The following is a 27813-nucleotide window of genomic DNA, read 5'->3' as shown; positions in this document are numbered from 1 at the left end:
ACTAGGCTTTCTACTTTGTGTGAAGCTATTTTTAAAACCAACTAGCAGTTTTTCAGAGAAAAACTAGACTTATAATATATGCACAAGTCAAGTCTTCAGATGAATCCGACAACCTTTCAGAGAAGTTAACCTGACTATGTGTCAGCTGCTGCAGCTGTCTGTGTGTGTCTGTTGACAAGCAGCGGCTCTGTTCAGTGGAAAATCTGTTCGCAGAACTGTAACGGTTCCTCTGCGAAGCCTGCGCTGACTCATCACTCCCAGATGCTATATGAGTGTACATCCGCTTATGGTCAAACGGCCTCGCTTGTTGTCAGACACACAGTAAAGCATCGCATTGACTCAGAATGGTGATGATTTAATGAAGTAGTCTGACATACTCCGAAGATGCTGCAGAGTACAAAGAACAAGCATAAAGTATACATGTAGTTTAAAGCTAGAAAAGCAGAGAATAATCATGCAACAAAATAGAGTTACAGAGAAGCCTAACTTAAGAAGCTGTACAATCAACAATACATACAGTACAATACAAAAAGTGTTAAATTGACTCAAGCCTTGAACAAACATTTACTATCAAAACATTGGACACCATTTAGAAATAATTTACTAAAAAGTAAAGCAAAACTCTTTTTTATGATTAGATAATTATTCTAAAAGAGATATTTCCCCATTTTCTGAATTTATGAGACAAGCAGGCAGCAACACATTATAGTTATTGAAGATGAAATTGGTTTTATTGTTTTAGCACAGTTTGACCCAAATGCATATTAATAATAACAGACTATGCTTTGCAAAGGTATTCACAACCCTTAACCTTTTCCACATTTAATCACATCACTGCCATAAACTTCAATGTACTTTATTAGGATTTTATGTTGTAGACAAGCATAAATAATTGTTAAGTGGAAGAACCATACCATGGTATCCAACATTTTTAAAAATAAAAAAAACTGAAAAATGTGGTGTGCTTTTGCATTCAGGGATGGAGAACATCAGTCAACTTACAGCATCATGGAGACCGAGGAATGCAGCAGACGTGTCAGAGATAACGTGTAGAAGTTTAAATCAGGGTTAGGTTCTAAAATAATAGATCAAGCATTGGACATTTTAAGGAGCATCATCTGAAAATAAGCGTTTGCACATCTGTTAATCTGCCACCACATGGCCATCCACTTAAACTGACAGGCTGTGAAAAGAGAGCATTAATCAGAGATGGTAAGATGAATCGAGCTGCAGAGGAGTACTAGAAGGAAAGAGATTGCATAAAACTTGAGACTAGCCCGGCGGTTTGCCTTCGAGGGGGAAAGCAACCATAACCATACGATCAAGGGTGGAAAGGGAATGGTTTAGATCAAAGCCTGTAAGCATAAATTTAGTTGAGAATCTGAGAAAAGATTTGAAAAGTGATACTCAAAACATTTTAGCTGATTTTCTATGAAAATTTACTAGAACAGATCAAAACAGTTTACACCCAGCTTTAATTGCTGCAGAAACAACGCTAAAGTCAAACCTGCTCACAATTTAAACTTTTAACCCTGAGACATTTGTTTCCATTGAATGGCAGCTTTTACCTGTGGTTGTCAGCCAAGGTCAATGCCATCTTATTAATGAGTAAATGTGTAAGGTCTGTGAAAACAATCTACAACAAATTAATGGTCGCTGAAAATTCTCTTAAATAAAGAATAAATAACAAAAAGGGCCTTTAGTTTTCAGCAAATAACTATTTGAGATTCATCTTGTTGGAGCATAAATCCAAATTTTCTCTCTGTCAAACTATTTGTCACAGATTTAACTAAAGAAATGTGAACACATCATATCTTTGTGCCTAAAATTTCAATTTTATATTGATCTTTAGTCGTCTGGAATGTGTCGACACAACATGGGTCATCTCAAGTAAATAGTAAGGCAGTTGACTGAAATAAGTGAAGAAGTATCTAAAAAAGTTACTTTTAAATTACCCAAAATAAATTCTGAGGTAAAAATTGAAGGTAAATAATTTCACATATGCTTTCATTTGAACTTCATGTTAAAGAAAAACCCTGTTAAGTTAATTAAGAAAAAGAAGAAGAGGGAAATCCAAAGGAGAATCTGATGCCAGACATTGGATTTAACTTTTCAAATATGACCCCTTTTTATACTATGACTATACAAGACATCATTTTTACACAGGTCCTTACAAAAAGTAGCTGTTTTTCCAATTATTGTTACTGTAGCTTCATTTTGTCTATGCACAATCAGAACTGTTAGCCATAACGAAGTAGTAAGGCTTTGAGACAGGCAATGTTTCCATCAGCACTGTGACGGATTATTTGCCCAACCTTCTGCTCAGCTGCTCATGTTCACTGCTCTTTTAGAACACAACTGATTAATTGCCTCTTTATTTTCATCTTTTGTTTTTATTTTCCCCAACAACCCCTTGTCTCATCTTTTTGAAAACGCCCCAACACAAAAGAACACGGTTAATTAATCACACTCGGCCTAGATACAGAACAAGATGGAGCTCGTTTCTCTCGGCGCCTAAAAAAAGTATTCTGTGCGCTGAAGTAATGCTTGATGATCGTTTTCAGATTAGCAGCAGCCATTACACTTGTTTTTGAAGCGACTTCTTCATTTTTAACAAGTAAATGTGCGTGCTGCTTGTTGTCTTAGAGGCTTCCAGGGCTGCACTTCATCTGGAGGGGGTCGGATGAGTGTCAGTGATCTCAGCGGTGGCTGAAATTAATGCAAAAGTGGAGCTCAGCGGCTTCTCCACACAACATTAATTCTTGTAGCAGGCGTTCATGTTCACCATACTCAATTAATGTAGATGGTAATTACATTTTGGAACCATTAACTACAGTTAATGTGAATTTTGCTCCATTACAAAGGACCAGAAAACAACAAAGAATAAGAAAGTTGACACAAAGGTAATATTTTAATGACAAAGCGTTATCTAAGGTTTTGGGATCAAAGCCAAGCCATACCTGCAACTTGATTCACCTGACGAGTTTACCTCAGCTCATAACCCGGCTCCGTTTATCCTTTCCTCCTCCCTACTCAATTTCTTAAAACTTCATCTTCATCTACATTCAGAACTCCATCCATCCATCCATCCATTTTCTGGTCACCCTTTGTCCCTAATGGGGTCGGGAGGGTTGCTGGTGCCTATCTCCAGCTACGTTCCGGGCGGGAGGCGGGGTACACCCTGGACAGGTCGCCAGTCTGTCGCAGGGCAACACAAAGACATACAGGACAAACAACCATTCACACACACACTCATCTCTAGGGAGAATTTAGATAGACCAATTAACCTAACAGTCATGTTTTTGGACTGTGGGAGGAAGCCGGAGTACCCGGAGAGAACCCACGCATGCACAGGGAGAACATGCAAACTCCATGCAGAAAGACCCGGGCCGGGAATCGAACCCAGGACCTTCTTGCTGCAAGGCAACAGTGCTACCAACTGCGCCACTGTGCAGCACATTCAGAACTCACTTTTTCAAACCTTTCTTACATTTCTCCTTCTTTTCATCCGTTATTCCTCTGAGGCCTCATCTGGTTACATAATCATTATTCCCCACTCATCTTTCTCTCACTTTTTTCTCATTGTTTTCTCTACATAGATGTAACAAGTAGATCCACGCTTGGCATTCATCCTCTTTATCCCTATTTATAACCTTGTTCTTCATACTCAGAAGAGGAAACCAAGTGTGGTAGTGCAGTGTTTAGGAAATTGACTTTTCCCAACCAACTTGGTACATCGTGCTCTATCCTGGACCAAAGAGAAGTGAATGAAAATGACGAGGAGGAGGTTATGAGATGAGAGGATGTCCAGTTGAGGGTAAATGGTGGTGGAGTTGAAGGAAGATGATGGAGTGATAAGTAGATGAACTGGGTAGAAGTAGACTGCTGGGTAATTAGAGGCATGACTGAGGTGTGGCGCTGCTCATAAACCTAAGTTAACATATCCACTATATTTATGTTTTTCCTCAACCCCTACACTGTTTATACCACAAGTTTTCTTTTGAACATTGTTGAATTTGTCAAGTCTTTTGTCAACTGTCACAGAAACCCCAAACTCCTAATCTTCTCCTTCCTAATCAAGAGACTTCAATGATGATGAAGATGAGCTTCAAGCTAAATCTGCACCTTCATTTATCCATCCATTGTTGCCAATCTCCAGTAGTCATTGGTTGAGAGGCAGAGTACATCCTGGACAGGTTACCAGTCCATTGGTTATGCCTCATCATTTTTGATTGAACGATTTAATTTACCGTATCACTGTGCAACCCTTTCCCAGAAACTGGAATAAAAATGTTTTATCTTAATGGGTGAAATATCTTCTGGATAGAAAGTTTGCTTCAAGTGTTTTTATTTTATTTTAAATTTTTACTGGGGTTTTTATGTTCTTTCGTCTGTAACAAATTAAGCTATCAACAGTTGCATTTACAACACAAAAACAGCCACAGGCTGCCTCTGTTCTGCACAACATGAAGATGTAGCAGAGCAGCTGACGCTGACAGCCAGGAGTAGGTTCAGCGAGGGCCTGTAATTTCCTAAGACATCTCACTCCTTTCTAGTTTAATGGCCTGGGGGCTTTTTGCCCGTTAGTTATCAGCTTTGATTCACCGCAAAGTCATCCAGCATCCTTGACAGCCCAGAAAATAGTTTATGGATAAACGGTGGAAGGAAGGAGGTAATGGAAAAAGGGCTTTGGATGGTTTAGATAGTGAGCCCTCTGTGAGTCCATTTCATGTTGAGAGAGGGAAGATTTGTCGCAGGCTTTGAAGGGATCTGCAGCAATCGTAAAACCTGCCATCTTTCATACAGTGCAATGATCAGCAGCCATCTAGGTTTTAGAAATGATCCAATATTTCCCCTCACTTGGTACATTACAGTGAAAAAGTATAAACCTCCTTATAGATTTTTCTGCTTTTACATTTTTGGTGCATACATACAAAATAAGGCTGTGGGGAGGTTTGATCCCCAAACATCTAGAGATTATAAACTGAGAAGAGTTACAAATTCATCTCCAAGGCTCTGTGACTCCAGCTAACCACAGTGAGAGACATTATCCACAAGCTGATAAAACATAAAGCAGTGACTAACCATTCCAGCAAATTACAAGTCTACCAGAATTCCTCCAAAAGCTCATTAATCACTCATTTAGAATGGTTAACAAAAATACCATAGCAACATCTAAAGGTCTAAAAATAGGTCTTAATTATTTCCATTAAGGTCAGAGGTCAAGATTCAACAAGAAGGAGACTAAAAAGAGAATCCCAAAGCATAAACGTCTGGTGACCAAAGAGAAAACAAAAATCTAACACTTTTTTTCTACAACACATTTGGCAAAAAAAAGATTTGTTGTATAAATGAACTAGAAATTCTGCTCTCTACCAGAAAATGCTCAAAGAGAATGTTCACTCATCAGTTTATAATCTGTAGCCAAAGCACACTTGGGTTATGAAGCAGGAAAATGTTCCAAAGTATTTAAGCAAATTCACCTCTGAATGGCTAAAAAAGTCAAAGGTTTTGGAGTGGCATAGTCAAAGTTTGGACTTCAATCTCAATGAAGTGCAGAGGCATGTTATTAAGGGAGCTGTTATTGCACAAAACCCTGCAATGAATTTAACAATTCTGCAAGGAAGAGTGGATGAAAATTTTTACACAGTGACGTAAAAACTTAATTCCTGTTGAACCAAAAGCTTGATGCAACTTTTATGTTTAGAGTCAATTTACAGCTGCAAATCAGCTAAAGTTAATTGGATAACTCAGGGCTGGATGTGGAATCCAGCCCAGGGCATTCTAGTTCAATACAACCAAAATAAACGCTAGAGTCTAACGCTAGAGAGAAAAATGTAGAAAAATTGTAGAAAAATCCTACAACCTGTATAATTTGACGTTACCCTATTTTTGTTTACATGTTGGAAAGTAGGAAGATGCGCTCAGTGTCTTCTGCAGATGTTTTCATGTAATTTCTTCTTGGTGCAGCACCATTTCAGGCGACGGGGGGAATAGGTTCTTCAAAGGGTTTGGTTTGTTTGACACAGTGTGGTGTGAAAGTGAATCGCTGCAGCTGGTAATGTAAAAAATTAGCAATTTTAGTCCCAAATCGAACTGAGTCCACCGTGCCATCACGAAAACATCCTTATTTTCCTTACAAAGCAAAATGATCTTTTGGAAAATGAATTTAATATTAACTCAGGCTATCTTTGTTTGCTATTGAAAGCATTTTGTTGATATAAAGCATAAGTGTGACAAAAAGAGATAAATATAGTAGCACATGCCAAAATAATAAACAATGATGTCACAAATTAGCCTAACATTGAAGGCAAAGCTACAAACTTCAGCTGGCAGTTACTTTTAGAGCACAAATTTGGCAAACAAAAGGACTAAACCTGACAGGGATGAGCCAACAGAAGGGCGAGAATGAGTGTGAGAGACAAAGAAAGCCCACTCAATAATAAAATCTGCATTTTCTGCCATGATTAATCTGTCAGCAGGAGTACTTGTGAAGATTATCCCTCTCAGAATGCAGGACTGTGACAGGAAAAGAGGGTGGAGGATTACATTTTGGGGAAGCAACAAAGAGAAGAAGATGCTCAGAAGTTGCACTCTCCGCTTTCATCCATTAAAACATGAAGTACAATAAAGGGTGGAAGTGACACTGACGGATGACAGTGGTGAAGAGGTTGAGCTACAAATCTGAGCATTTTGTCTTTAATCTGTCAGATAAAAGGGTGAAGCATGAGCAGTCAATTGACTATGTTGATAGATGGCCAATGTGTGTTATCACTGGACCACATTCATCTTGGAGGCTTAGAAAAACATTTTTGAAAACAAAACAACAATAAATTATACAGAGTCTGACAAAACATATACACCCAAGGATTTAAAATCTGTAAATCAGTCAGAATGTGTTTGAAGAACAGCACTGATTGTTTCTCACTTTTCCTCCTATCTCTCTTTTCTTCTTGTCTGTCAGCGATGGAAGTCTGTCCACCAAGCAGATCGTTTTCCTGCAGAGACCGATTGTTAGCCGGAAGAAGAGGGAATCCAAGGTACAACATCTCTGACTTTTCTGTGTATTTGTAATCTTTATGATGAAAACAACCATCTTATCCCTTTCATAACTAAAATCGGTTAGAGACTGCTAAACATTTGTCTTAAGTGGAGTTGTTCTACTGCTTTATTGAAATCCAAATTTTAATCAGACCAGATGGGAAGATAACCCAGTATCCTTACTGTTGAAATTAAACTCACTGACCAAATGTAGAGCTAAGCACCTGGAAGAAAGTCAAATTTCTCTGAGGTTTGCAAACCAATGGCAGGTATGTGAGTGATTTGATTTGCAAGGAGTAATACGCACAAAATACACAAGTAGTGACGTTACTTTCACAGTCTTTATGAAAATTGAAAGGGGTTGCATTGTTTGTTTTCATGAGGGTTCAGAACTTTCCACTCGTTTGCATGTGGAGCAACCAGATAATACAGTGGTGCAAGAAGAAATTTCTTGCCATTTCTTTTTCTGAAATTTCTTCAGCAAAACATTTCTCAACCCAGATGGCACCAAGGGAGAACTGTCATGTTGTGATGAAACAGAGGAGAGACAGCAAGTCATTCTGAAGTTGTATGTAGATTAACTGAAGTTGCTCCTAGAATCATGTGTGTGAGTTCTTTAAGGACAATAAGAACAAAACTCGAGGCAGAGGGAATTCCTTTCTCATACTTTTCTTTGGAGCAAAATTAGTCTAGAAAAGACCCACAGTCTTTTTGAAACTAATTTAGCAACATATAACAAGATTTGTAAGGGTGCAACATAATTCACAAATGTGCATAACACCGTGTATAAATGCGTACATCAACATTTTGTGCAAACAGCTTCTTAAACTGACACGTTTCAAAACTGCACAAGTAGCAATACACTACTTGTACAAATCAGCAGATGTGGATGGATCGGTTAAACCGAGCGCACAGTTCACTTTGGCTGCGCTTTTGAGACTTTCTAACTACTAGGGATTCACAAATCAAATTATGTGTTCAAGGCTGGTGAAAAACTGAGTAATCTGAGAATTATTATTGCAATGCTACGCTCAAGGCAGAAAAAAGCTCGGGATATCTAAGTATCACAGGATTTATTGGAAATACCATATTTTTGAGGCCAAAACTACCATGTTAACGAGATATACTAACATTAAAGTAAATGGATTCTAAAAATATTAACTTTGTAGGCTACACTTCTGAAATATGAAAGAAAGGTTGTTTTTCTTAAAAATCTAAATGTCATGAAAACTAATGAGCGCAGCAGTGCAATCCTGGGACAAAGTTGCTTAATTTACCACATGCTTAATTTAGCTTCACATTACTGCACTGAGGCAGCTGTGAATGAGTTGCACCACAAGAGAATTTACAATAGGTGACTGATTCTGTTCTCCACCAAATCCAGACCCATGAGGGAACCAGACCCTCGTACTGCTGCACCAAGACGTCAACTCTGTTACCAATTGACCCTCTGGAATACAATCACATGAACTTGTCACCACTTTATTTGGGTACTTAACTCTTTCTGTCAGTGGCTCTATAACTATTGTTTATTTTTTGTTAGAATTAGCCAAAGCTTGAGGAGTCATTCTTATGTAATCAGATGTGATGTTAACAGCCACATCTGCCTCTAAAACTACAGATTTCAGGCGCAAAAGGCTCTACCTCTAGTCCTCCTTTTCATTATTCACCATCTAAAACCAACATCACTTTTTCCAGCTTCAGCACTGCAGCTGTTTTTGATTTATGTACATAAACATACACAGTGTGAACAAATTTAAACCAGCATGTTTTTGTTTCAGATATGAGGAAGGCTCCAGCAGCTGAAAAATGTGTTATTTTGATAACCATTTGGTGTTAACGCTTTTCTGTAGACCCCAAACAGCTGTGATAACATCTGAAGCTTACCTGTTTCTGCAGTGAAATTAATTCATGTTGAATTTTTTACTCTGGGTTTAGTCTAACCATGTCTCACGAACACTTTTCTGTATCAAAAACCTGTAAAATAGTTGTAGTTACGTTTTTTTTTTTTTTTACCTATTCCTTAGTCTGTCTTTCTGACATTGCTCTATGTTGTGATCTTTACACTCATATAAGAATATAGGACATGCTAGGAAACACATTTGAATGTGGAAATATTTCATGTCTATTTAGCAACACTAAAAAATCCAATCCAATTAAAATGGAAGAAAATAGTCTTTAAAACTTTTGTTAAATGTAATTTAAAATAAACTGTTTCTGGTGAGTAATAAATTAAGGCATCCTGACATTAATTACTGCTTTTGATAGAATCACACCCAGCTGTATTGTTTCAGATCCACATTTTAGAAAATCTTTACTAAACGTATTGAAGTATATTTTTACTATTTAAACCTCTGACATTTAATTTGTTGTTTTCCTGACGGCTAAAGTAGGAGTTATCACCACTAAAACATGGAAAGAGCCGTCTCAGGCCTTCAAGAAGAAGATTGTAGGAGCTTATGAGCCTGGTAGGGGATTTACAGAGGCCTCAAAAGAATTTGAAATCAGCTAATTCACTGTCAGGGCATTCAAGACGGCAGCCGACATGTCTAGGTCTGTTCGTCTAAGTTTCACCTGAAAGCAACCACAAGGTCCTTTAAAAAAAAAAAAGCATGTAATGTCAGAAAACGACTGCAAAAGTGTAACTTTCCTAGGAGGTTTGCCTTTGCACTTTCAGAAAAAACACAAAGGCCAGATTGAAGTTTGCCACAAAGAATGTAGCCTGGTAAAACCTTCTCACTCAAGTTAAAGGGAGTAAGACCAGCCATTATAGATACTGTCCATTTTATCCTATGGAAAATAAATATTTGATATCTTTTGTTTAATGAGTAAAGCTAGGTTAATTTTTCATTGTTTAAGTAAAATTTAATTATTTTCTTTTCCAGAGATATACACAAAATAAGGTTAGGCATTTCTAAATAAAGAACCTAATATGAATTGGCATTGGCAATTTTCACATAACTGTATGTAACCAGATATAATGTTTTCATCTGCTTGTTTGTTCAAATGGATGTTCTCAAGGCCACCAATAATCAGCCAACACCCACCCACCATGGCCTCAATTTCCTGCTCTGTTTTGTTTAAATTACTAAGTTATTTCATCTCAATATTAGATCTGCTGTGATCCGTTCTTAATTAAGTCTGTGTCTACTGCTCTGTCTGCTCTGTGGACGAGAATATTGTCTAACTAACATGCCATAAATGTTTCAGAAACTAATCTTCAAGGCCCGAAGCAAGTCCAACAAAAACTGCATCAAGGATGTGGCGAAGAACAAGAAGAAAAAGACAATAATTGAGAAGGATTCTGAGGATCTGAAGATCGCTGATGACAGAGAGAAAGTTGGCAAGGAAGAGGAAAAGACTGTGACTGGAAGCACAAATGCAGCACAGGTAGAGGCAGCAGGCAAATCCAAGAAAGAGAGGAAGATAAGGTGTGAAGAAGATAAAAAGGCTGATGCAGGGATGGTAATCAGCATCGAGAAAGTCACACGGAAAGATGAACCAGAGAAAAGTGAAGACAAAGTAGCAGAAAACTGCACCGAGGAGACAGAAAGCAAAGCTCCAGATGGAGAGGTATCGGAAGACAATGGAGAGCCATCAGGAATGGAGGAGGTCGAGGAGATCAATGAAACAGTTGTGACTGTAGAGACACAGAGTGAGACCAAAGAAAAGGAGCTTGAGGGCACTTCAAAAGTTGAATCTGTGATAGAAAATGGGATAGAAACAGATGAAGAGAAAGATGACGGTGAAGAGAATGAAATCAAAACAGGGGAACCAGTGGAGGTTATCGCAAAGGAGACTGTGGCAGATCCAGCAACCACAGACCCAAGCCCAATGGAGGCTCAGTAGTAGCACCATGCAAGTCGAGCTTTTCCCAATCATACCTCTTAAATTCCTCTCTTAAAAACTGATTCCTGAATCCAAATTGAAGTGGGAGTGGGAGGAAAGGTTCCTCTGCACTGCTGCAGCATCCTCCAAACCTCCCATCTCACATATGATTCCCCCAAAACCTGCAACAGTGTAGCTAAACAAAAGAAGACCATGACATCAGTTCTATTGTATAACCACAGATACTGAATGTATTTAACAACACAGGGGATGCCTCTGCAGGCGGGTCCATGTGGAGTCCAAACACTGAATGGAGGAAGGCAGAGGAAGAGAAGGAGAACAGTGAGATGAAAAACCTCAAAAAGACTTGGTCACGGTTCCAGTAAGAGTGGCAGATAAACCAGAGCTGCTTTGTTCACTAAACACTCACTATTCACTATAGACGGCTTAAGCTTTAGGTTTAGCCAGTAAACAGTCAATGGAGCTTACTAGCTGTACCTGGAGGATTTAAAAACATTAAATATATACAAAACAAAAGTATTTGGATAAAATTGGAAATTTAGATAACAAGCTACAGTAGATACCATTTATGAAGCTCATCTGAGATTTCTTCTATTATTTTTTTTAACCAACATCAGGTTGCTCCAACCATCTTCATGAACCCTTATGAAAGAGCTAATTACAATATCTTTTCATATTTGTAATTAGAGAAAATGACTTTTGCTACATGACTTTCTAGAGTGACCAAGTTTTCTGGTTGTGTCAGTTCTTCGTAAGGAAATCACCACCTTTTAGATAATGAAGTTTGCCTAAAATCTTGGCAAGACCCAGGTCTGTTTCCTCAACATTAAAGATATTTTAAAGAGAGGAAAAGTCCCAGAAAATGTTCTTGCAGGTCATTCCTTGTTACATTTTGATCCAGGATGCAGAGCAAATTTATAGGAGAGCTCTGTTAGAGGTGATGGGAAAGGCATTTGTTGCGACAGGCAATCCAAAGCAGGCTGTGGAGATCATTGTTTACGCTGAGCTCTAAGCCGTCAAGTGCTTCAAAGAGAGCCGATAATCACTCTTTGGTATGGTGTGCTAAGCTTACCTTGCATACAGAATGTTCCCAATAATATTCCCAAGCCCAGCCAGACAAGAAAGTGAAATTCAGCTGAATGTTCGCACCTCAAGGACAGGATGAGTAGTTAAGTTTCCTCTGTTAGCTTTACATTCAGGAAAAAGGATTTCTGCATAAAATGTGTAGTCGGGGGTTGCCTTTGTTCTGTATTGAAGCCAGAAGTGAGAGCAGTGAAGGAGAAAGTGAGGTTGTAGTGAAAAAAGGGAATAAAGAAGAAATAAAGAAGGACCAGTGAGTGTGAAAGACTCAAATAACGGAAACGAATTGGTTCGTTTAAAGCAACGGTCGTTTGTAACCTGCATTTCCTGCAGAGGTTTCTTTTGTTGCTTTACCTCCATCTCTTTACGTACCTCTTACTGGACACAGTGTCTGACATTAACTGAGTCATAATGTGCCGTATCGCGGCTCTGCGTGGCTTTCCATTTTAGAGCTGGAACAAGAGGGAGGGAGGAGGCGACGTTTACAGAGCGGGGCTCTCTGTGGATCGCTAATGGATTTTGTCAGTGGGGGATCTGTCAGTAATCATGCATTTATAATGGGGGGGTCACTTGTTGGGGGCAGTTATTGACAACAAAACACCTCAACATGTCAAGTTTCACGTTTAAAAAGGATGTCATGGGGATCCGTTTGCACCGGAGAGGACAAGCTTGATTTAGAAAATTACTTGCACCTCGTCGTATTACCTGTTTTGTAAACTGTTAGCGTTTGGCTGATTAAAAAGTACCTGCTGTCCTCGTATAATTTGTCACAATTATCCTTTTTGTGTTGTGATAATTAATATGTGGTTTCTCTGGAGAAGAAACTCCACAATTTCAAGTGCTCTCCTGCCTCTGGTGAGATTCCTTTAAATGTAAAATGGAAAATGTTTTTGTGTAGAGTAGAATATAAAACTGTGACCAGTTTAGCCTTATTACTATACTGTAAATGGCCCAGAATCTGCTATTAGAAATGTTTTATAGCAGCATATTGGTGATTTAAGTGTTATATGTTTGTTATAGTCAAACAGCAAAGTTTTGCTCCGGTTGATGTTTTGAGGATATTATTCCTGAAGTTAAGAGTGAAGGGATGAAAATGTTTATCCATGAGAAGGTATTACATTTTGTATTATTTTCTGACATTTCTTGGACATGTTCTTGATTGTGAATGTTTGGTTTTCAAGTAAAAAAAAGGCTTTATGCTGCCTCTGCTTGTTCTGCTAAAGCTTGCAAAAAATGTGTTGCTGACTGGTGCTTTGAGCTACCTCCTCAGGGCTGATGTTGGCTTTCAGCTTTGGGGTCGCTACAAGAGCGACCTCTTGAAACATATGCTCCCTGTCCTCTACTGCTCCAATATGACTATGAGCATGAGGTCATCTCTAATGGCAGCCAAGGTCAAAGGTTTCTGAGTGAGAATGGATTTTTCTCAGCTGTACAAACAGGAGATTGCATGAGCACACCCTGACATATTTATTTAAAGTGCTTTGTATCTTGTTTTTTTAACAGATTGAGATTTCATAGACACTCCTGAGTTCATTTAGTCAGAATGTGACCAGCATGAAATAACATGCTATTTCAAGTTGGTCAATGAACAGCTCAAACCTTTTCTTTTATTATACTAATTCATAGCAAATTAGTATAATCAAAAGAATGTGAGCTGTTCTTATCTTCCGTAAGTTTCAGTCGAATTTAATTTAATTGATAAATTAGGATATTGAAAGCTTTGACTTAATCAGAATCTCATGTAGATTTATTACCTCCAGAGTGATATGTTTCAATCTTTCGATTCTGCTCACCTTGATAATTATGACTTGCATCACAAGTCCATGTATGTGCAGTAAGTACTTGTTTGGGGCTCATTTACCTGAATTCATGCATAAAAGGGACATATTATGCAAAATTTACATTTTGTAAGTGTTTGTACTTCCATTTAGGTCTCCACCACTTCTAAAATTAGCCCAAGCACTTAAAAGCTTAAGCAATTTTTTTGTAATTCTAGTTTGAATGGAAATGCAGGCATTGACTGTCTCCTGGTAAGGGAGCAGTCTTCCCTGTGATTGTCTAAGCTATAACATGCCCACAATATAACACTTTAGAGATGTCAAACTCCAGTTATTGAGGCCTGTGTATTGTAACTTTAAGATGTTGCAAAACATATATCAAATAATTCAATTATTGGTGGAACTCTGTACAATGTGAACACATGATGAAGATTTGATTCTGGTGTCCCAGGCAGGGACACATCTAAAAGTTACAGGACATCAGTCCTCGAGGACTGGAGTTAGCTTCAAGCTATAATTATTAAAAGAAAAAGTAATAAGTGCTTGGAATATATTACTTAAGTGCTTGGAATATATTACTCTTTGTGTAATGAATGTATTCATGAGTTTTAATACTTGATAATGTTGAGATTTTAACTGTTGTGAATCAATGTCGGTGCTCTTGCTTTCTTCTTCTTTTGTGACTTGAGCATTCCCATTTGGGTTTTTCTACCCATATATTCCACAACAGAAGCATAGTTTGAAGAGCAGATTAGATATTTAGGTAAGCCTGAGTGACCTGACTGTTTTTTATTCCGGCTCAACAGCATGGACAACAGAACCTTTGACAGAGGACCTGACCCTGTCCCCTACCTGAGCCCTGCAGGGTACCGTCTCCTCAATAAGAACTTACTATTTAGGTTGCTGTGTAGTCTAGCCTCTAGCATGAATATGCTCAAGGGAGTGTGAGTAATTATGGTTTTTCTTCTATTATTTTTGCCTGCTGTTAATGTTAACACAGACAGGGAGACAAAAAGCAAGTCAGAACCTGACATTTAATCAGCTAAACGATGCTGAACCATGTTAACTCTGCCGTGTGTGAAAAGGAGGGGACCTTTGACGAATGTTAGACTCAAATATACATCTGTGCTCCCCTCTATTTATAGTATGTGTGAGAAATATACAGCTTGCTGTCTTATATCAGCATAAATGTCTCTGAGCCTGAGTAGTGGCGCTGGTGCAATCGCTCTTGGTAATGCTATAAAAAAACGCAATGGTTCATTTCCTGTGTGCTACAATGATGTGAAACAGACAAAGTAGAAGCGACAGAACATAACACAATAGGATGCAGTCACATTTTTTTCTTGTGTTGTCACTTTAGCTTTGCTCACAGCCTTTGGAAAATGTATTGTTAGATTTTCTTTCTCTCTGATGTATTTTTTTAACACCTCAGCTGCCATCTTGAATGTTAAGTATCTTCGATCATGTGCCGGTGTCACCTGCATTGATGTAGAAAAAGTATTCTTTATCTTTCCTATTCTGAGTATGTCAACATTCCTACTGTACCTGGCATCTGTACAATTTGTATATTATAAAATGATTTATATTTAATGTGTACATGTGTCCTTGTCTTTTTTGTCAATATTTAAAGTTCAGCTTTTGTGTTGTTTAGGTTTTTCAAACAGAAAGGAAATAAAAAAACAAAGCTCAACTATTTGATCATATGATCTGAGTCTTGTTCACCATTAAAATTTTGAAATACTGACTTCCCTTGAATACAGAGTGTTCCCTTTGTTGAACGGTTGAGAACAACTTGACATTAGAAATAAGCTGAAAAAAGTACAAATTTAGTATTTCAATCAACTAGAAAAAAAAGTAAAAAATTGTACTTTTCAGGTCAACCAGAGCTCTGTTCTAGTGGTCATCAACGAATACACACTTTTCAGCCACAACTTTGTCAGATAAAAAACATCATTGGGGAGTGAAATCTAGTTTCAGTTTCAGACTTTTTGCAAGATGTCTCTAAAAAGAAAGTAATTATCTACAGATTTTGAACTTTAGCAATACATTAATCTCCTCTGAATTTCATTATCCTCAACATAATAAAGCACTTTGAACTGACTTTTAGCTGAAGTGTACAATATAAATAAACTTACCTTGCATTTCTTGGATCAACTGCTTAGCATTAGGAACTGCACTTTTCCAGGAAAAGAACTTTGAGTGATTTAGTGGAACAAACCTCCAGAATTAGTTAATGCTACATGTATTTCAAATGGATTCACTTTGTATATTCGACACATTTTGTTATTTAATCAACTGTGCAGGCTGAATAATTATTGACGGACTACCTTTATAATTGACTTGCATTGATAGTATAATCCTAATCCCTGAGCTAAACAATGAAGAAAATCATACCACCTGTTGAAACAGTTCAGTTGGGTTTTTTGCCATTTCCAGCTCTGAATAATATAATACATGTTTTTTTTATAAAGTTCTTAGTCTTACCTCGTATACTGATCCGTTATACAGCATAAGAACTGGAGGTGATGCCATAAAAAAGATAAAGTGGCAGCCACAATTCTATGAACACAATGAACGCATGAAGCAGAGAAGAGTCTAATGGAGAGGTGAGACTTATGAACCCAAAGTATAATTTTCTTAGAGTAAACCCATATTTCTTTCAGATTTGCTCCATCTGGTTATTACCTTCATTACCATTTGAACCTCAGAATACATCAACTTGATAGTTATTTTCCCACAACAACACAATAATCCATTTCCCCCACTCTCAGATCAAAACAATGCAATTTAGGCCCAGGGCTGACCCTCATGCATCAATATTTCACGTGAAAACACAAACACACATCATAATATCCCTGTGGTGTTTACGAGCTACATTATATTTACAGTTGAGTCAACACAGCTGGTGTGATCTATAAGCCAAGAGCTGTGAGCCCAAGGGAGTGGAAGGTCATTAAGGAGACGGCTTTGCCTCCAACCAAAACGCCAACCATCAGACCCGTTCTGTTCCCTACAGGAGGCATTAATGGCTCTTTAGGCAGACTGGTGAGCCGCTGGAGAGCTGCTAAAAGATGGTCAGAAACACCAAGAATCTGCGGTTTGGGATATTAAACTCATGACCCAGAGCATTTTCATTTCTTAGGTTTCACTCTGAGAACCAGAGGTAATGTTATTCAATGCTTTGCTGACGGCAGGTTGTTCTGAATAATGAAGTTTACTTGCCAGTAAGAAGAAAAAAAAATACATATTTTTACGACTGCTACAGTGTTTGGGAAGCAGCAGCGTTTCTATCAAAACAAGCTCTGTAGGTTTCTGCACCCAGAGGGTTCATAAGGTCCAGTAAGAGTTGGAGCTTTAGCCTTTATGCTTGGCATGGAACTAATTTAAAATCAGTGCTGTCCAAATATCTGTATACATTTTTTTATCAGGTGTGTCTGCAACTGATGAGATGTGGGTTCCAGTAGTGCTTTATGCAGTGCTGCCATCTAGTGATCAGTTAAGACCTTAATGTAAATAAAATTCATAAGATGCAAACTACAAATGCACTTTTTTTTCTGTTACTTGCACTGACTAATATATTCCTCATTACTACTTAAAGAATAGGTTAACAAAAGCTATTATCCCTCATGTCTAAAAATTGCATTTGTTCTTAAATACCAATCCACTATTTTACAAACTTCTAAGCTAACAATTGTATTTATGCTGAGATTAGCTTATATACAGGTAAACTAATTATTTTATTTTTTTAGCAGTTTGGTATACTGGTTTAGTTTGGAGCCTTTGATAAAGAGGGCTACACAAAAATGCGTGCCACACTTCTCAGATTTTAATTTTTAAAAGATTTTACTCCCATAGTGATTAAACTTAATCTTTAGGCCCTATGTGTGCCTGAGATCTAATAATAATGATAATAATTTACTTTTGTGACAGTGCTGTTATACAGAAAAAAAAAATGAAAACACATTTGAAAAACTCAAGTCAAATAACTAAAATGACAACCTGAAGGCATTTGAGACGTATTTGTAAGGTGGAAAAGTTCAGCTAAATTTTCAGCATAATTTCTTTTTCAGAAATAGCATTTCTGGACTTAAAGCGGTAATTGACCAGGGATTGATGATATTTTTTGGACTCTCAGTTCATTTTAGCTAAAAGTAAACAGCAGACAGAATTTAGTGACACAGCATTTATCCAGCTGACATTAGCATCTTCATTCTTTCATGAGGGCCAACAAAGTGCACTTAAGCCTCCGTCTCTGGCCAGTGAGCTCCGAAGTTTAATATGTGGTCAGCACCGGAGTATTCATTATCACAGTCGAGGGGCAACACAGCGGTACGTCAAAGACTGGAATCACTTTGTCCTGATTTGCAAAATCTTTGAAAAACCATTACCTCATTGTTAGATAACGTCCTCAAGTTCTCCCCCATGATCCTATACACACACTCTGTTAGCCGATTAACTCCTCCCAGATTAATTAGAACCATTACTTCTGTGTTTTCCAGTCGTTGTCTTATCAACCTTTGTCAGACTTAAACTGTAAATTAATTAGCACCAACTCTCCTGTCATTTGGTAATTACCTCAGCAGCGGCAGGAGTTCAGTGAAAGGCTTACATCAGCACCTTATGCTTCTTCTAACTTTGCTGAAACCTCATTGGCCATTAAGTGATAATACTCCCACACTGATGAGGTCTTCACCTGAAGAAGAGACGAATAGTTTACCTTGTTCAACAAGGAAGAGTTCTTATTTTTTTAGGATTATTAATATTGATGAAATAGGTTTGATTTAAATATTAATACTTTTTTGTGCAAAACTGCAGAAAATGTGGTTTTGAAAGTAATCCACCAAAAATCTGTGATTAAAGATGTTTTATTATAGCTTTCCTGTTATAATGCTCTTTAGTTTGAAGGTATCAAAGACGTTCTAGATTCAGTTGATCACTGTGGAAAAGAACAAGAGAAATAATAATCAACATCACAGACAGATAACTGAAAAGGTGTAGAGTTACATATCAAGTTTGTTGTCATAATTCAGAAATAATGTTCTAAATGAAACCCTCTTTTCTCTAATCTCTGCCTGTGCAGAGATGTGAAAAAGCCCAAATTTAATGGATTTTGTTTTTATCAGACCTAAAGGTTTCAGATCATAAAATAAATTTTACTAACAGACAGGATGAACAGCAACCATGAACAGCAACATAATATACAAGATTATGTTGCTGCATCTCAATTAAATTTAAATACAGACTTTGATTAGGCCACTCTAAATCCTTAATTCTTAGAGTCATTCAGAAATTAACTTACTAATATGGTTGTGAGTATAAAACCTATAAGTTTTCCTTAAAAACCTATAGTTATCGCTGATATTAAAATTGCTTTGATAATTGAAATTTTCATGTGTGAGAAAAAAGGCATAAACAGAAGAAAGTTGTGAGGGAAAGCAGATTTGCTCTGCAGTTTGTTAGTGATGATTTGTTGACTTCATGTTTTCCAAAACTATTTAATATTTGTAAAAATGCTATAAATAAATTATGTAGGCAAACCAAAAGTCTATGAAATTAGGAATCAACACATGAATGTGCTTTCAGATCAGTTGCTTGGTTTCCAAATATCCCAAAAGTCCAAAAAATAGATAATTTGTGTGAGGAAAAAAGAGTAAACAGATTCAATTTGGAATATATTTGGATTTTTGGGTCAGTACTTAAGCTTAATGTGATCACGGAAAGAGTTATCAACGATGAAAACTTTATGTTCTAGAAAATGATAGCCAGGCTTTACTCAAGGGAACTAAAAAGCATTTCTATTTTTAAATCTTCTTTTGAGTTTCAGGGTTTTGCATCAGAAACCTTTTAACACACCTGCTGAGATTTGTTACAACAGAAAAGCCGGACATCGTTGAGAGAAGAGTCGTCCAGGGCCCACTGGTACTCCTCCATCTTGGTCTCTATGCCGCAGATGCCTCCGTTGGTGCAGTCTTCACTCCAGTAGCCGTAGTCACCCCACTGCATGCCGGGCGCCTCCAGCGTTGGGTTGCTGCTGCAGCGGAACTTGATGTTGTTAACGGCTGTGTCGTCTCCTAACGGTCCCTGTTTGGGCTCCACGCGAATCTGGAAAGATGTCAGCACGCCGCCAGGGCAGTACTGAGGATGGGACCATTCTCCGGTACTAGACAGAAGGTGTCCAAATGCAGGAAGTTAGAATTAGAAAAGCAAGTATAATGACAATACAAGAATTTTGGTATTTTCATGACATTTTGATCAGCAACCAATTTATAACTGAAGAGGATTAGGGCAACTGAAAAACAAAATCTAGTTTTAAAACTCGATTTTAAAGCCTGTCCCAAATTTTGGACTGGATTTCAGTGTGGATAAAGTGCAGGTTCACAAATTTTATATCAAGGAACCAACTGGAAACAACATTTGAACTTTTGTATATCTAATTGTATTACATGATAGTTCATGAATGTTCTGGAATTATGGAATGTTGTACATAATACCATCTCAATGTTCTGAGCCTTGATATTAAAATTAAACTACTAATAGAGGCTGGTCACTTCTTTACGAGTGAGGAAACGTACAAAATCAGACAGTTATGGAGTGATGTGTCTGTCAGTGGGTTAGAGACCAGTTGGAATAGATTTGAATGGTCTCTTTGCTTTGTTATAAAAAAGTTCAACTCGCTCACTGTCCAGTGTGTGACTCGACGTAATACAGGAAGCTGCGGCTCTCATCTTGGGAGCAGATGAGACGGATCCCATTCAGGGCGGTGTCGTCCCCCCCGTACTGGTTGGTCTCCACCTGAGGAAATATGAACCAGTTCTCAGACAGAGAACTGGTCTGAGAACCAGTTCTCTGGTTCAGAGAACAGTTTATCTCTGTTCTGATACAGCAGCTGAGGAAAATCTAATCAGGTTAAATCATAGATGGTTTAGCTGGATTTTTGCACAGTATGCACACAGGGCTGTGAGTTAATGTCTTGTAGCAAGAGGTTAAACAGAACCTTCCACATTTATTGATACCCTTCATGAAGATATGAACAAAATATTAAGTTAAAAAGATCCCCTTTAGTTAATTTTGTCAGTGGGGGAAACAACCTTTTAAGAAATTATTGTTTGTTTTGTTTTATCTTTGGTTGCACAGCTAGTGGCAGTGATGTTAATACTTTGCCCAACTCTTCAATAACCTTTCATATGTTATCTTGAGCATCCAGAGAAAATAACCTTTAACCTTTTCTTTTTGCACAACCTCTCAAGCTTGTTCAGAGTCCTGGATTCTCTCTCATGATCTTTTCTCTTCAGGTTACACCACAGATTGTCTGCAGGATTCAAGGGACGTTCTGACCGCTGGGATGACCATGGAAGAAGGTTGATTTGTCTGTGTTGATTTCATCACATCTTTTGGATAACTAATTGATCGATTGATTCATTTTAGCCTTTACTTATACAGGTACACACAACAACAAATGCCATAGAGTGCAATACTTCAAATCAACATTACAAGCAAGACAAGAATCAAGTGCCCTAAGGATAGCAAATTCCAGATTAATGTTCCAAGCAGAACATTTTATAATGTAAGAAATGATCTTGTTAAAAGCTTAGTGATTACACAGTACAATAACTCAATGAAGAGTCTGAATTAATGAGTTGAGGTTTCTGAATGAGAAACAGGCCCGCAGCATCATGGATCCCCCATTGTACTTAACAGTGAGCATAATGTGCCATTCATATATTTCTTTCTTTCATGCCCATTTACAGAAATTGATCCAGAGCAGCTCAGTCTTAGTCTCGTTTGACCAAAGCACATTTTTCTACAGAGTTTAGCAAATTTTCCATATTTACATTTGTGATGTGATAGACAGAAAAGACTTCTCACTGACAAACTCTAACATTATGTCTTGAAATATATATTTTTCTTTACTGAATAAATATTTAGATTTTTTTTAATTGTCATAGTAATTTTATGAAATAAAAAAATTATTTTTATATTATTTTTTCCTTTTAGATGCTGAGTAATGTGAGTGTATGTGTGTTGTATATCTGTGTTTTAGAGGCTACAGGCAACTCTGTGCAAAGATTACAGCCTAATCAAAATTTTGAGAAATTCAGGAGGTTCTCACTTTAGGTAAGCAATTGGGTTTGCATTTTAAAGTTATGAGAAATTAGAAATATACTATTCATTTATGAATTGCATTATGTAGTTGTCGTACTATTCGTATGGTTAATATTGAGTTAAAGTTAGTAAAGATGATACAAACTACATTAAAATAAGCAAAAAACTGACTAACGTCATTCTAAGCTACACTAAAGTTAGTATTTGATCAAATTTCTATATGCCAAGCTACATGAGGGTCCTTGACTTCAATCATTAAAAGAAAAAATATCTATTTTAAAGATTGTTTTTAGATTATGGATTTCAGTAGGGGTGAATTTATATTTTAAATTGAAAATATTTGTAAATGTACATTTTTATTCCTTTACCCTGACACTGAATCCAACAGCAAAGAAGTTATCAGGACACATCTCTGGCCAGGTCCAGTCTCCAAATCTCTCTCCGTTGTTCACAGTCAGCACAGATCTGTACTGTCTGCTGTTAAAATCTTTGCCGGCTCGCTGCAGAAACTCCTTCTCACAAAAGCCGCTGGAGGCCACAGCTAGCAGGACCACGATACTGAGCAGACTCGACATGCCGGCAACAGGAAAGTCAGTGTCTTCCCTCTGGAAGGCTAAAAAACAAGTAAGAGCTAAAGGTTCCAACTCAAAGCTCTTATAGCTTCCCTGTAGTTTCTGGTATCAGCATGAATCATTTACAGAGTCACATTACGGAACGGCGTGGGAATAAACAGCTGGAGGTGGAGAAAGAGAAGACGCAGGGACTCTATTCAGCCTTCAGTGATATTTTGCAGCTCAGCAGTGGATCGTATCACCAAAAAGAGAAAAACAGGCAATAGAGTTCTTTAACCTGCAGGCTGCAACAAAAAGTTTGTGTTAACTTTAAAACGGAAAATGCAAAGACTAAAATAATACATCATGCATCATGGGTAAGAAGATATATTAAATAGGATAAAGTTACTAAATTAAATTATTGACAAGGTGTTCTGGCCATGTAAATAAGGCGTTCTACAATCAATTAAACAATTCTACAAATGCAGCATCTGACCAAATATAGCTATTTTAGTGCAGGTTTCTGAAACTGGCTGAGAAAACTTTAAAACTCTGCCAAATGTTGAGGCTTTATGCTGGATATTACCTTATCGAGATAAGGTGACTGATATTACCTTTGCTACGATCCAGACTGTTCGCAACCCTTTCCTGTTTCCTTTGTGCTTTTTAAAAGTCCCACATGAGCAAGAGTATGCATCAAAAATTTAACTTTACCTGTTCTTGTACTTCCTGCAACCTCCAACTATTACGTCATTTAGATAGATAGATTGATTTTGATTAAACTCTCACAGCTTTCTCTGTATCTAATTGAGATGAAGTTGTGGATAAATATCTGTCCAAAACTGAATCCAATAAAATTACCGTATATAAGATTTTTCTTTTCTGTGTATTTGATTAAGAACAGTGGGAGTTTTTTCCACAAACAAATGTGAAGCATAAAAGTTTCCAATTTAAAAAAGCACACATATACGACTTACAGAAACAAAGTCTATTTATAATTTAAATTTGTTGTCTTTTTGCAGGTGAGCTCAAGAAGGTTTTATTTCATGCAAGCAACTCCGAATTTATTTAAGAAAATGTTTGTTTGTCTGACAGCATTTAGCTCAAGTAATTACATACCATACAACATTTATAATACAGCATGTAATGGCTATTAAGTAGAGAATAGAAAGAAATATTCATCTTTGTGTGATCACTTTTGCATAATGTCACTTTTCTAAAATAATGGCCTAAGTCATTTTTGATGTGATCTTTTCATGTGAATTGCAGAGAATAAGAGTATCTGCGCAATGAAAAATCTACTCAGGTGCATTGAGGTTCTTTTCTTCACAGGAGTACTTGCTTTATCCTTTATTTAACATGTTGATCTAATAACGTTTTAAAAATATAAAATGTAGTTTGGATGTAGTTATCATCTTCTTTGCTTTATTTCATCATGGTGACAAGCCATCATCCAGAGTGTTTTTATGTGAAAAACAAGTTTGGTGTAAAATTAACAGTCTTGTGTCAACTGGAACATGTTTAAGTTGGAGATTATGTTCCGACAAAAACTGGAAGGCTTTGTACGATGATGTCATCTAAGACTTTGTTGACAGAAATGATAAGGCAGGAGTTGTGCCAAGTTGCTTTACATTTTGCTGCAATAAGTCAGCTTGTCACTTTCTCACAAATCTGTTACCTGTAGGACACAGCTTAAAGGGACATGTAGCCTATAGGAAAAAAATATATCCCTTCTTCAAACTCTAACTCCAAGCCCAATTCCAACCCTAATTTCAACCCTCCTTCCAACTATTCTGCAAACCCTAACTCCAACCATAATTCTGTGCCTCCTTTCAGTACTCTTTCCAACGCTGAATCCAAATCCAACATTCCTTCCTTCCCTGGAATCTTCATTCAATCCTCCTTCCAACCCTCATTCCAGTCCTCCTTCCATACCTATCTCCAACCCTTCATTTAACCCTCATTTTAATCCTACTTACAATCCTAATTACAACCCAATTCTAAAATTTTTTTCAAGGCTCCTTCCAACCCCAAGTCGAACCCCAATTTCATCCATCTTCCAACCTTAATTCCAACCCTCCTTTCAGCCTTAACTCCAACCCTCCATTAAACCCTCCTTCAAACCTTAAGTCCAACCCTAATTGCAATAATCATTTCAACCCTCCTTCCAAACCTCTTCCAAACCTCCTTCTAACCGTAAATTCAAACCTAGTACCAACCCTAATATCAACCCCTTTTCCAAACCTCTTTCCATGCCTAATTCTAGCCCTCCTTCCAACCCCCATTCCAACCCTAGTTCCACCCTCCTTTTAAAACTCTTTCTAACCCTTTCTTTCTTACATTTCTGCAAGTCTTCTCTAGTTGACTTCAAATGCTACGACAATTTTCAGTAAAAATATTCAGTTTAAGGCATTCACACTGAATTTTCACAGGAAATACAAACTTTTCAAATTACACATTTTCAATCACTTTTTTGCAAGGAAATATGTCAATAATACGTTATTGACATTTAAATGTGAAGTAACATGTAATAATTAGATGGGATAATAATAAAATAGAATTTTTCTGTCAGCTTACACAATAAAGCCAGTGGGTAGAACTAAAATTACAGTAGAAGGTAGTCTGCAAAATATCTGCTTAAAACAACAACAATAAGCATAGAAATAATTATTGATAAATGCAATTTTTATTATTAAATTTAATATAGTTCTAACATAGAAATATGAATTTCATGGCTTATGTACTTACAGTATTAAATTGTGACACTTTTAATTAAAGACACTTTAAAAAAACAGAAAAATCTTCCTTGCTTGTTTCAGATTAGATTTTGTAATCTGTAAATTATAATCTGAAGTGTCAACCTTCTCTTCTGGGACAACTGAAACTCTGACCTCTTCATTCTCTCCTCCATGTTGCCTTCACTTCTCAAAGACAAACACTTGAACAATGCTCTCCTGACATTTGGAGGCAGTGAGGTGTTAAAAATTATCCAAGCACAAAATTAGCTGAATGACCTGCTGCTTTAAAGTCAAGAACAGAGAAGACCCTTGTGAGTTAAACAGATTTCCTCAGAGCACTTAATCAGTCGTGTGGGGATAGTTTTCTTTTAAATGGAGAAAATGAAGCCAATGAAGTAGAACCGGAGAGTTTTAGAAGATAGAGTTTAGGAGGAGAACTGTTAAAACCTTAACTCTTATTGGTCCATCTCTCAGTTCAGACATAATTAAGAAAATAATCAACAAAGTACTCCTGCTGAAATAATGCATCCCACTTCATTAGTGACCAAACTCTTTATAATTGTTTTCATGTCATTGTTAGTAACTGACTGAATGATTCCTCTGAGAAGAAAGAGTAATTAAGCTGGTGTTCTAGCTTCAAACCAAAACGCTGATTTGAACTTTTTTTGTACTAGAATATTGCCTGCAAAATGCAGACTCCTGTCAATAAATTTATTGAATTGAGTTTTGTCCTGGGATCAGTTCCCAAGAGGTTTTGTACAGTTAAAGTACAAATTCTCACAGGAAACAGTAATGAATTGGAGACTGACAACTTCATTATAACCTTTATATACAGTACAGACCAAAAGTTTGGACACACCTTCTAATTCAATGGGTTTTCTTTATTTTCAGGACTATTTTTAAGGCAATAAATCCCACTTATTAACCTGACAGGGCACACCTATGAAGTGAAAACCATTTCAGGTGACGACCTCTTGAAGCTCATCAAGAAAATGCAGAGTGTGTGCAAAGCAGTAATCACAGCAAAAGGTTGCTACTTTGAAGAAACTAGAATATAAGGGCTATTTTCAGTTGTTTTACACTTTGTTGTTTAGTGCATATTTCCACATGTGTTATTCATAGTTTTGATGCCTTCAGTGTGAATCTACAATGTCAATAGTCATGAAAATAAAGGAAACTCATTGAGTTAAAAGGTGTGTCCAAACTTTTGGTCTGTACTGTATACATTTGAAGTTTAGTTCTTAAAATGAACTTTGAAATCATTACTCAGTATCAGATTGATATGTTCTCAGAACATGCCTTAAAAAAAAATCTGCTGAGTTTGGCATTAAGTTTGAAAAGTCAAATTCATGCCTCAATCTTCAGACACTCCTGAAATAAAATAAACCATGTATCCCATCCATCACTCTGAAAATAATTAGATTCAGACCAAATAAATCCAACAGAGGTATAGTAGGGCATTGTTATTCTGTGTTGGCAATAAAACATAACTCGGCATGACAAATGTCATCGCAGATTAGGCGCTGACTGCCAGATTGTTTTATGTCTGATTGTTCCTCTGTAAATGTACAAGTGATGACACAGAAAACTAAAGAATGGGAGGCACAGCTTTAGAATCCTAGATTTTGTGTTTTAATCCAGGATTCTAACAACTTATCCTAAAAACTGAAGAAAAATATTCTATTCTATGATTTAATTTCATTGTTCGACAACTCAAATGACCACACAGGAAAGGTTTTTCAATGTAATCACAAAATAAACAGGATAATCTTGACTCTCATGGGTGCCATGTACAGAAAGTCAAAAGTGTGTTGATATTACCTGTTGTTGAAAACTCCAACTTAAACTTAAGCCATTTCCTGTTAACATTTTTCACATCAAGCTTGAATAAAGAGAACAGAGGCGTACCATGTACTGAACCTAGAGGAATGATAAAATTCACTCTGGAATGGGGAGAGGATGCATTATTAACATGTTCAAATTGGATATTTTAAGTGGAAATTTACAGCTCTTCTTGATTAAATGGAGCATTAAAATTAAAGGCATTACTATTGCATTTAATTCTGAATTTACAAATTATGTTTGTGTCCCTTAAATTTGAACTCAAAGTCCAAATCACACATGGTGGAGTTAAAGACTCTCACTTGTCTCCGTGTCACAGTGGGCCATATATGACAGAGGGGAAGGCGAGCGTTGATCTGTGTCACATTATGTCAAAACCGTATTATGAAGAGGATGTTTTATCATCTCATCTCCTGCTGGCTGCTTTTCTGTCAAACCTCTTTGGCTGAGTTGTGGTGTTTGCAGGAGCTCTTCAGCGATTAATGATTTGTTCTCTGATGTGTCATTTTACTCTTATTTTTTACTTCTCGACATTAACATTGGTTAATCTACAGTATTAAACCATACAGTTCATGGCTGGCTCAAGGTTGAATGAGGCCTCACTTCCTGTTAAGAAAACAGATTATGTGGAATCTGGGGACAAAGTTAATGGGCTGTGCTTAAAAATAATCACAGATTATTTGTTATTTGCTGAGACGCAGCTGTGAACAAACCAAAGCTCAAACACAAAAAAAAACTAAATTTGTAGCCTCAGAAGATGGTGATTCTTCACAAGATCCACTTATATGTAAGTAAGAGGAACTAATTAGATGAACTATTCATGGAGAGCTC

The 27813-nt window shown here is 37.1% G+C and overlaps 2 protein-coding genes across 4 annotated transcripts in view; one reads left to right on the top strand and one right to left on the bottom strand.

Moving 5' to 3' along the window:
* LOC102217667 (raftlin-like) overlaps nt 1-15342 on the top strand; it is a 141389-nt gene extending 126047 nt beyond the window's left edge. For all 3 annotated transcript variants that reach the window (XM_023331039.1, XM_023331038.1, XM_023331040.1), the window contains 2 exons: nt 6965-7040; nt 10252-15342. In XM_023331039.1, coding sequence (XP_023186807.1) covers nt 6965-7040; nt 10252-10890 — 715 coding nt within the window. In that variant the 3' untranslated portion in view covers nt 10891-15342. The remainder of the gene's footprint in view (nt 1-6964; nt 7041-10251) is intronic.
* A 3255-nt stretch (nt 15343-18597) lies between these two features.
* On the bottom strand, nt 18598-22491 carry vmo1 (vitelline membrane outer layer 1 homolog). The gene is made up of 4 exons (XM_005799448.2): nt 22220-22491; nt 20428-20540; nt 19602-19908; nt 18598-18684 (listed from the first exon to the last, which is right to left on the bottom strand). The coding sequence occupies exons 1-4, from the start codon at nt 22424-22426 to the stop codon at nt 18682-18684; spliced, it is 630 nt and encodes a 209-aa protein (XP_005799505.2). The 5' UTR covers nt 22427-22491; the 3' UTR covers nt 18598-18681.
* Between the last annotated feature and the right edge of the window lie 5322 nt (nt 22492-27813).

The sequence above is a fragment of the Xiphophorus maculatus genome, chromosome 3, assembly GCF_002775205.1.
Source record: "Xiphophorus maculatus strain JP 163 A chromosome 3, X_maculatus-5.0-male, whole genome shotgun sequence".
Lineage (NCBI taxonomy): Eukaryota > Metazoa > Chordata > Actinopteri > Cyprinodontiformes > Poeciliidae > Xiphophorus > Xiphophorus maculatus.
Note: the sequence above shows the minus strand (reverse complement) of the source record. Positions and strands in the feature narration are given on the sequence as shown.

Excerpts from the sequence above, each read along its gene's own strand:
- vmo1 (XM_005799448.2), bottom strand. The coding sequence starts at position 22,426 with ATGTCGAGTCTGCTCAGTATCGTGGTCCTGCTAGCTGTGGCCTCCAGC. Across the intron at positions 20,541-22,219 it reads CTGTTGGATTCAGTGTCAGG|GTGGAGACCAACCAGTACGG; the intron begins GTAAAGGAATAA and ends ATATTTCCTCAG. Across the intron at positions 19,909-20,427 it reads GTCGAGTCACACACTGGACA|TACCGGAGAATGGTCCCATC; the intron begins GTGAGCGAGTTG and ends CCTTCTGTCTAG.